This window comes from Quercus lobata, chromosome 4 (assembly GCF_001633185.2).
Source record: "Quercus lobata isolate SW786 chromosome 4, ValleyOak3.0 Primary Assembly, whole genome shotgun sequence".
Classification (NCBI taxonomy): Eukaryota; Viridiplantae; Streptophyta; class Magnoliopsida; order Fagales; family Fagaceae; genus Quercus; species Quercus lobata.
Window position 1 is genome coordinate 7,082,762 of NC_044907.1, and position 11,029 is coordinate 7,093,790.

At 34.3% G+C, this 11,029-nt stretch overlaps 1 protein-coding gene across 10 annotated transcripts; it reads right to left on the bottom strand.

Annotated features, from left to right (window-relative positions):
• Window positions 1-4,798: 4,798 nt before the first annotated feature.
• On the bottom strand, window positions 4,799-8,065 carry LOC115984032 (alanine aminotransferase 1, mitochondrial-like). 10 transcript variants are annotated; one of them, XR_004090339.1, is made up of 6 exons: window positions 7,770-8,065; window positions 7,001-7,153; window positions 6,562-6,672; window positions 5,998-6,072; window positions 5,254-5,563; window positions 4,799-4,918 (listed from the first exon to the last, which is right to left on the bottom strand). XR_004090339.1 is itself a non-coding variant. In XM_031106908.1 (6 exons), the coding sequence occupies exons 2-6, from the start codon at window positions 7,022-7,024 to the stop codon at window positions 5,207-5,209; spliced, it is 351 nt and encodes a 116-aa protein (XP_030962768.1). In that variant the 5' UTR covers window positions 7,025-7,139; window positions 7,770-8,065; the 3' UTR covers window positions 5,134-5,206. The 10 variants fall into 10 exon arrangements, 3 of the variants coding, with proteins under 3 accessions (XP_030962768.1, XP_030962767.1, XP_030962769.1); XM_031106908.1 differs by lacking the exon at window positions 4,799-4,918 and having other exon boundaries at window positions 5,134-5,257; window positions 5,474-5,563; window positions 7,001-7,139; XM_031106907.1 differs by lacking the exon at window positions 4,799-4,918 and having other exon boundaries at window positions 5,134-5,257; window positions 5,474-5,563.
• Between the last annotated feature and the right edge of the window lie 2,964 nt (window positions 8,066-11,029).

Below are 11,029 nucleotides of genomic sequence, written 5' to 3' on the forward strand. Positions count from 1 at the left end.
TAGAGGAATTCATGTAGAAAAAGGGAATTGGGTACGAACGTTTAAGCCCTAAGGCGTCGTTCCTCGTGGGGTGGAGCTCCTCGGAGCTGATCCGAGGACCTTTCGAGGTCTTATCCAGGTTCCCCAACGACGGACTTTCTTCCGTGAAGTCCGGTGTTGTTGAGATGTTTACCCCGCCTGGTCTCTCCTTTTTCTGGGGATGGAATGGGCCTCCCTCAGATTTACTTACTTCCTTATTTTATACTAGCTTGCATTCCCTGTCCTTCGTCCACGTGTAGGGTCAATCTTTACAAACACTGACATTTGTCCCATCAGTCCAATCCCGGAATTGTTGGGGATGGTTGGATAAAGCTGCAGAGTACGGCTTCGTCAGGCGTTGGGTCTTATCTGGCAGGGTAGTAAAGATAACCTCCCCAAGGTATTATGGATCTCCTTACGAATTCGTCCCTATGCCAGTTTCACTCCTTTATTCTGGCGGGATTATGGATCTGCCGAGGACTAAGCTGTCCTCGGCTGCTCTGCGTTATGGAGCTTGGGCCACATCTCTCCTCAGATTGGGCCTTCGGACTCTTTAAGGGCAAACGGGCCTGGCCCACGAATTGTTGGGCCCCACAGCATCTAATTGTTCAATTGAAACTCTTACCTTTTTAAAGCAATTAAGTAAGGTGAGAGCCATAGAGGAAGCAGTTGCCTAAGCATAGCTAGCCCCTAGTCTTTCATGTATAACAACACCACAAAAACAAGTGAGACGGAGAATGAGAGAGAGATCATGGGAGATGAGAGAGTTTTTGGGTTTTATTTTTTTTATATATAAATATAAAATATTAAAATTTATATATAGTTAGGCACTGTTTGGTGCGGTCCAGTCCATTATGGGACCAAGACCAAAAACCTGTATGTGTACATGGTATAAAAGGGCAACAACTAAAGAACATATGATGTTGTAATACAAGTGTGACATTTAGTAATGCACGTGGAACCTATAAACAACGCCATGTTCTTTCACTTGGTACGCATTCTATGCTTCAAAGAAACTGACAACATTTCTTGTTAAATTTTACTCATCTTTTCAGCAACCAAGCAATTGAATATTGCTTTAGAATTCTACTTTGAAGGGTTCATATTATAAACTATTATTAATTTTTTTTAATTTTTTTTAAACACATGTTCAATTGTGTTCTATTAACAAAGACAATTATGTGAAGGAGGAGACTGAGTTTTAATGTCATCGATGTCATTAGCTTTCTTGGGGAGCAGATGTGACTAAATTACACTCCAATTTAGATCAGTTCTCACTCAGGGGCCCAAATTTTAGACATGGTCTACCATTATTGGAAAGAATGATATGATTGGGACAATAATTTTCAACTAAGCCTGTGGTTCACTGCAGAAGGGGCCCAAGGCCCAAGCTTATTTTTTCATACTATGTGCCGATTTATATTTTTGGTTTTCTGTATGATGCGTATACCTGGTAAGGATTTATTTTTAGCTACTTTTAGTTCAATTAAAATTTTGGAGGTTAAATTGTGATATTATTGCATCACTATGACATTAATTTTTCTATTGTAGTCTCATGAAATTCTAGAAGTTTTTATAGCTAATTGATATATAAAACATAAATAATATAAGAAAGACACCTAGGAACCAACATGTTTGTAGGTGACAATTTCACTATGATCTGGTGACATTTCTTGGTTGCATAAATTAGAGGAATTTTCCCCCCAATGTATTTAGTTTGAATTTAGTTTCAATAGAAAGCCTTATAGATTAAGTGTGACTAACAATAATAGTATTCATGAAATCAATTGGTCATAAATAATTTCTTACAAAATTTATCAAAATGCACTGTGCATCGCGGGATATCGGCTAGTTATTGCTAATAGGAGACTCAAAATCAATTTTTTTCCTTCATTGCTATAGATGCAAAAACCATTTCAACACACTCAAAGCTAGGCTATATAATTGTATGGAACATACGGTCTTTATTCTCTCTCATGAGTCATGATTGATTTATGACTTTATCCATTCGTTCTCTCCCTACCTAATTAGTGGAAAAGAAATAAATTTATTCATTTCATGATATCTCAAGGCTTTTATAAGCTTATATATAACCTTTATTTTACCTCAAGAAAGAAAAAGATAAGCACTTGGCATGTTCCATTTAATTTAATTTTTTTTTTATATAAAAAAAAAAGCCACTTGGCTTGAATTTTTATATTTTTATTAGTCCGTCTAGTGGAGATGAAAAAAAATGGAAGAATAGAAAATATTGAGATGATAGAAAATATCTATGTCCCCTTTGTATATGTATTAAAGACGATGGGGAGAAAATGATAAAGAATAAATTACTATTATATCCTTATTATTATGTGAAACAATGGAAAAGTGGACGAATAATTTTGTATGTTTCTTCTCAAACCCATTTCCCTTCCATTTTCTTCTCAAATTAGGAGGAAAAAAAATGATGGGTTACGTAAAATTCATTTACCCTATTTTGATTCCCCTCTCTTTTGACCCCCAACCACACAATGAAAAATCATATTTTCCTCTCCCTTTTTTTCCTTCCCATTTTTTAATTCTTTCCCTTCTATTATGTTCTACTAGCATGTAACCTATGCATACCCATTGATGCATTTAAAAATAAAAACAATTTTCAATCATAAAAATATACATAATTGATTGAATCATTAGAAAAATAAACGTATTTGGATGCATATTAAAATTCTTGCCTAAGTTTAATACTATTTATGATAATTTTTATTCTAATTTTTAATAAGATAGAAAGTGTGATGATTTTTGCTTAGTAAATATATGATTATTTGTTTAATTTTTATTTTTATGTTTCATTAATATTGAACTCTTAGTATATATTTTGCATTCATTAACTCACTTGACAGAAAGATTAAAAAAATTTAGTGGACACATGGCACAAAATTAGCTCACAAGTGAAAACTAATTTAGTATCTAATCAAATTTTTCTCAACTTTGGCTTTAAATATATATATATATATATATATTGGATACACACATGAGTTTACTCTTCTTTTTGTTTATTGAGTTTTTGATGGTTTATTTATTTTAGACCCTTTGTTTTTTGCACAATATTAACTCACTTAGAACAAAAACTAAATAAAAAAATAAAAAATAAAAAATAAAATAGAACACATGACGCAAAATTAGACAATAATTGAAATTTAATTAAGAATCTAACAGAAATTTCTCTTTGTTTTGGTTTAATTATATATATAGATATTTTTTTGGATTATGGTTCCTCTATTGTTTGTATAATATATAGTGCCCGTTTGTTTCAGCTTTTAGGGGCTGAAACGCGCGTTTGTTAAAAAGCTAGACAGAAATCACCGTTTGGTGAAGCAAAAACGCAACTTTTATATAAAAGTTGCGTTTTGGACGAAGGCATAAACGCGCAAAACAATTATGGACCTCTGGAGGTCCATAAACAAAAAGTCGAATGCGCGTTTGAATGGTATCCGTTGGGCTCTCTCGAAAAATACCAAATTACCCTTGATAAATGGCTTCAGTTCTCAAATGCTCAATGCCTGAAGCTCTAAAGCTCTGAAGCTCAACGCCTCTCATCTCTTCTCTGCTCTGCCCTCTCCGTGTTACTACAAGTCTCTCCATGGTAAGTCATCCATGAATCTTATTAAAGAGACTAAAGGTGAGTTCAAACAACGATAAAAGAGTATCAAACAAATGCAAATATACAAAGTGTAGAATAAAATGTTACTTACCATTCAACATAATTATACTAAGTCAAATGCATCATATAATCAATTGAATGGAAATTTGTTTTGTCCATTGAGATAGAAAACCTGATGTGTGTTTTCAACTAATTGAATGACAGTAATAGGAAGGAATACAAAAATTAAAAGCACAATATACTACAACAAAGTTGGTTTTTTTCGAGGGTCAAAACCCTTAAAAGAAGTATTAAAAGCCCTCAAAAAAGATTATTTTGAGGGTCTAGAAGGCCCTTGACAACTTTTGAAACAAATTCCCTAACAAAAATTTCGATGGCCTATATGACCCTTGAAACAGAAATTTCGACGACCTACATGACCCTTGAAAAAAAATGTTTCATCTTTATGGAGGAGTGGCAACCCTGGTGAAATTCATAAATAAATAAAAGCACAACAACCTTTTTTGAGGGTCTCCCGACCCTTGAAATAAGGTTTTTCTCCTTAGGAAAAAAAAAAACCACAACCATGCACATAGACTTTACAGAACCGCGTATTACAAAATCTATATTATAACAAAACACAAATATCAAAACAAAATTCAATTAGCTTTCTAAATCACTAAATCCTTCATTTAAATCAAGTGCAAGAAACAAACTACTTTGTGCAGGAATGAAAGGCCAGTAGCCATACAACACCCAGATCAGCCTAGTGGCTGCATAAAACACAACCAGAGCTGCTATAAAAATTCTAAATGACCTCCTCAACAAAAACACACAAACACAGTGCAAATAGCTGCACTAAACAAACCAATGGACAAAATACACATTTCCAAACTAGAGCCCAAATAAGCAATTAGTGTCAAGCCTCAAGTACTCAAAATTTGAAACAACCAACAAAAATGATTCGATCTTAATGGTTAGTAACATACATATTCTTTCAAACAAATATATTAAGCACTTACAAGCGAATTAGTTTTAACTTATTAACAAACTCTTTCAAATTTCAGAACATCATGAAGAACTACTAAATGGTACTTCATCCGATGTGCTTGAGGCAAATAATGTCAATGCCTACTCTTTTTCACTGACTATACAAATAATGTCTCATAAATTAATATGATTATAAATTGTGCAGTTTATACACAACCAAGATTTACTAAGGTTTTCTTTGGTACTAATGAATTCCTCTGTCCACTTCCATGTTCAGTCTTGAAACCCAACCTCCCTGGAAAAAACAAGAACAAATATAAAGAGAAGTATAACATACATATTCTTTCAAACAAATATATTAAGCACTTACAAGCGAATTAGTTTTAACTTATTAACAAACTCTTTCAAATTTCAGAACATCATGAAGAACTAAATGGTACTTCATTCCATGTGCTTGAGGCAAATAATGTCAATGCCTACTCTTTTTCATTGACTATACAAATAATGTCTCATAAATTAATATGATTATAAATTGTGCAGTTTATACACAACCAAGATTTACTAAGGTTTTCTTTGGTACTAATGAATTCCTCTGTCCACTTCCATGTTCAGTCTTGAAACCCAACCTCCCTGCAAAAAACAAGAACAAATATAAAGAGAACTAGCAGAATCTGCCAAAACACAAACAAACAACATAAACAAACTTCAAGCAATTAAACAGAATAATTGAGATACATTTTAACAGGTAGAGGTGGTGTCAGCTCTGCCCAGCAGAGTCCTGGGCAGAAATTTATTAGGATTATTTTGAGTTTCATTCAAGTGGAATACCTCCAAAACTTATCTTACACTGTTTGGCAAGCTTGAACCATTCAGTATGGAAAGATCCCTCCACATCAATCCTTTCATATGTATAAGCACCAAAATAGTCTTGTTGATCTTAAAGACAAATGATTCAATTAGAAAATAATAATTTCACAGCTGTTAAGTAGTTCATAGTGGCATTGAACCAAGTTTACAAACAAGTGAACACCTTATAATCCAGTTTAAATCTCCGAGTAATAGAACATGGTATTAAAACCTGACACTTAATCCAAATTTCAAATTCCACAAAAATTGGCTCAAATACATTACACATGATCTATTCACAATTAACATTTTCCTGATATACCTATATAAAGTTCATTGGACATTAGCTGTAACTTTAACATAGCAAATCAAATCAGATCTATTCGGTAGGGCTCCAAGCAAGCAAAGGGAATCAATAAAGAGCAAACAAAACCAAATTTAGTTCCCTACAAGTACTCAAATCTCTATTTATTACTAGAGTTGCATGATGTTTCAACATCTTTTGCTAATAAGAATTTACCAACCTCATCTGCCAGTAGCACAAGACCTTCTTTCCCGCAGAATTCCACAATGTCACGCTGGTTCTCCTCACCAAGAACCTGCAGGTACAACAGATAAATCATATAATGTACAGGGACAAAAATAGACACATAGCAATGCATTCTCTGTTACGTGAACTTTAGGTACTTTGCTAGTCAAATCTCTACTTCTTCAAACCTACTAATAGCAAACCTGGCCTGTTGGGTTTCTGGGATTTATAACAACCAAAGCCCTAACTATGATGCCTTGGGACTTGGCAGCCTCCAATTGCTTCTTAAGTGAAGAGACTTCCAATCCCCATCCTGTTGCTTCATTGAGAAAGTAAGGAACCAGAAATGACCATACTTCAAGATTGAATGAAAATTAAAAAAAAAAAAAAGAATAAATCAACTTTCCATTTTCCAACTTCCAGGTTACCAAGTCAGGTCAGTGTTAAATCTATGCTGAAAAAAAAAGAAAAAAAAAGAAAAAAAGAAAGTCTTTTCACTTGGCAGTTGAATACAACCAATCTTGAACTTCTGAATAAAGTGCTACAAATTAGAAGATACCAGTGTACCACCATGGAGATCAATTGAAGCAGGGTATAAAGGGTACGGAGGAATGGGACAAAGAAATCCATCATTTTCTGACTTTATCAGTAATTGCATCATCCTATGCACCTGGTAAGAGAGAAACACAATCTGTTATAAATGTATCAATTGGAAATGGAAAATACTGGCAGTTATAGAAACAAAAAGAAAGTGAAGTCAAAAATTTCAGCTGGGCTTGCTCCATCTGTCAAGAAGATATCATTTGGATCAGCTAAGAAAACCATCACGAGATTCAATACCAGCCACAATAGTATCACATAAGAAAAACCCAAAATATATCATTTTTATTTCCTACAATAAAACAGAGCTACCAAACACTATATTTAAATGATAAGCAGCAATAACTATGGATTCAACAATCAAACAAAACGAAACAGAAGTTAAGGGAAAAATATACCATATATGATATTCTAAGAGGCATTATCTTCCTCACTTTCCTTTGGGAGTGTATGCGTAGAGGTTATGTTCATTTTGTTCCTCAGCTAAATCCTTGACCTTCCTGATGGGATTTTCTATTCGAGATTGATCTTCATTATCTGTCATAAATAATCTATCCGTATTATATAAGTTAATCTGTTGGCAAAATGATTAAAATCTAAAAGGCTTTGTCTATGATCTGAATCATGGGTGACAAACAAATGAAGATTGTTTTGTGAATTAATCGTAGATAACACTAGGAGATGAGCTAGATATGACATTGTTAATGATTTTTGAAGTCCAGCTACAAAAGCTTTTGTGTATACTCCAAATTTCCAACAGAGAAGAGTATTCTTTAACACAAGTTTCAAATGTACAAATTATAAATTTGTAGCAACTTCTTGATATCACATAGTCCAGTCCTTTCAAAATTAGGGAACTCAAAAAACTCTAATTTATACTCCATAACACAAAAAAAACCAATAAAAATGGATAATCAAATTGCATTGGTTTTAGCTTAAATAGCTTGAGAAACACAAAGACTTACACTGCACTGGTATAATCAATATATCCCTTGGGGAAACCTATATTATAGCTGATTTTCAATAATTAACATACACATAGAATTTTCAAAATCAGCATCAAACTCTCAGATAAAATACTGGAAAACAAAAAATAACAAAATTTTTTGGATAGTTCTACTATGTAATTTTCATAATTTTTCGGGAAACAAACAGAGAAAGACAGACCTGTAATCGGAAATGGGGTGGCAAAGAGTGCTAAGTCTATCAACGGCTCGCTTGTCGTCGGAGATGAGACAGCTGACCACCGCAAATCAGCCCGTCGGAGATGAGATGAGATGAGATGAGCTCCGAACTTTGAGTTTTCTGAGATGAGCTCAGATCGATTTTGAGAGAATTTTCTGATTGTGTGAGCGGTTTCTGAGTGTGGAGCGTGAACAAAAATGAGTTTTCCCTTTTGTATTTTAATTTTGGACTTTATTTCAAGGGTTGGAAATTTTGAGATATCTTCTATCGAAGGTTGTGATAGGATGCGTTGACAAGTGTCTAAATTTGGAGGTAAAATTAGCGCTGCAGTGTAAAAACTAGCCCACTAATTTTAATGGATTATTCCGAGGGTTGTATAGGTTTGTTTCGAGGATTTTAATGACCCTCGGAATAAAGCTAATCCAATTTTGGTGATGGTTTCGGCACTTTTTAGTCAACCCTTGAGGAAGCGGGTTGAAACAAGTCAAGTTTGTTGTAGTGTTAATTTCAAATAACACATATTGATTGTTCAAACTACTGTGCAAGTATGTGACTGGTTTATACTATATATGATAATGGAGGATTAAAAATTAATTTTACCCAATGTCATCTCGGATGCACAACCTATCCAATGTCCAACACAACTTAAGATAGAAAGTTTCATTGAGGCAAAATTTAAAGCCATTAGAGAAAAGAATGCATTTTTCTTAAGATAAAATCTTTGTATTTTTTCAAAAAAAAAGAAGAAGAAGAAGAAGACGACAAAAACTAGTTAGCTAAAATTACAATACCATGAGTTTAGTTCAGTTCTCGATCGGGGGCCCAACTTTTGGACATGGTCTCTCCTCCATTATAATGTGAATATGCACATTAAATTAAAAAGTACGGGGCTAAACTTTTGGAAAAGGTCTCCTCATTAACATGACTAACACATAAATTAACAGCTAGGGGGACAAAATTAACAGCCAATCCTCTGTTCCATTGAAATTGATAGAGATACCATCAATGAGGCGGTGCTCTGGGCCGAGAGTGGTGGGTTGGAGTTGGAGAGAGAAGATGTGGAAGTCAAAGTTGGACCTACCGACTGTGCTGAAGATGATGGTGCCTTTGGGAATGGGATGATCCATTTGAGAGTGAGTGTGTCAAGAGTGAAAGGGTGAGTGGAGATTATTAAGATTATTAGTATTTATGAGGAGAAGCGGCGAACTAGTGGTAATACGCATGAGGTGACGTAGCATGCATTGGTCGTCTTTTCTTGACTAATCAGTAAATCCACTCTGTTCAAATCTTGAAATTTATGAATTTTCAAATGGATTGCAATGAATCTTCAAGAGATCGAAACTTGTTTCTCAAGTCAAAATTTTATGTGTGCTAAAGTGTTATATAATTGTGTTTACGAGAGTTTATCAACATGGGGATGTAGCTCACATGGTAGAGCGCTCGCTTTGCATGCGAGAGGTACCGGGTTCGAATAAGGGTGTGACACATCTGCTCATGCGCATCCATCTGAAAAGTGCTGGCAGATTACTAGATTACGATTTTACTAAGCTTATGACAATTCAAGAATGCAATAGGCGAATGACTTCAAATTATAGCCAAGAGTAAAAGGGTTTTGACTTGCTTCACTTTATTATAATGGCAGAGATAGCCAGTGACATTTTACAAGAAAGAACTGGTTATGGATGTAAAGTAATCGTAAGAGGAAAGTAAAAGCTAAGTATGTCAATTGTAGGCTGTTCAAAGAGATAAGAGACTCACTTACATGTGCAGTATAAAGTTGAACATATTTCACTAGGATTGTGTAACCAATGAGTGAAACATATTGTGTGAGAGTTTTATGATCAGAACGATACTGCTTTGTGCTTTTCCTCTTTAGTTTTTCTGAAGGCTAAAATGCTGCTGGAGAGTATGCAATCTACCGAAGCAAATTGTACCTTGTCCTGGTTAGGTAAATTTTTGCACTCATGTCAATTACCAAATTTCATCCCAATAAAAATTGTCAATTATCTGAAAAGTGCACCAAATTGAGCACTGAAACTAACTTACTTTAGCTCTTATGCAAAGAAACTCACATGAATTTCACATTATTACATTAAGAAGACTCACCAATGGATTCATGCTACTAATTACATTAGTGTCGAGTGATTTTTCCATCCATTAAAGCTAAAAAGAAGTTAGTCCCATAAATCAATTTGACAAATATGGAAATCTCAGAGATACAAAGAAGAATTGAAACTAATGGTGTTTTTTCTTTTAAACCACATTTTAAGAATTGAAACTCAAAAGCTTGACAGTGATGTTGATTGATTCAGAATCGTTGATACAGTGCATTTTAAGCTCTTCTTGATAGTCTTTTAGGGTTTTAGAGAAAGGAAATCGAAACAGTTCATTTTGGAGAGAAAAAAAAAAGATGTTGAAAATTTTTGGAGTTTAAAAATGGTACAAGTCTCCTGCAGTTTTATTTTCTTATTGGTTCAAGATATATGTTCACTGCTGCTTAAGCAATGCAAAATTGGTTTGCATTTCCAATTGAAACCTTTTTCAACCCTTACTTACTAATTGAAACCTTATTCACTTTGATTACTACATTATGTCCATCTAATTTCTTGGTTTGAATTGGAACCTGGTATAGCTGCTACTACTATTGGCCGTAGTAATTGTGGATCCTTCACTTCTGTTGTGGTAATCATGCTAAATAGTAAATAATGGACAGCTCACATTGGGATCCTACAGTGTTTCTAGGTGTTGTATGCTTTGACATTTCAGTCTTGGTCATCAGCTTTTGCTTATTTAACTTTAGCCAAGTCTTCGCTTCATGCTATTACCCTGTTCCAATTTCACTGTGATCATTGACTACTTCAAAACATTTCTTTACAAATTGTCCTCCGAGAGGTGTGCAAATTTCTTGATATGCTTGCAAGTCTTCGCTTAATGCCTCTTCTTGTTAGATGGGTTTGATATTTAATCCATATCTTGAAGCTGAAACCTAACGATCCCTTCACAAAAACATCACCACTTTGCCTTCATAAACGTGGCTTGGCGGTCTGTTTGGTAAAGCAGCCACTACTTTGGTAGATTTGGAGGATTTTCAAGGATGCAGAGGGATTGGATCAATGGAAAGGTGAAATAGCCAATGCCAAGAAGCACCAAGCATAGCAATTAACATGTTTGAATTATCTTACACATACAAGATTTACACATGGTGAGAGGGACATTGCATACATTGGATACATTAAATATCT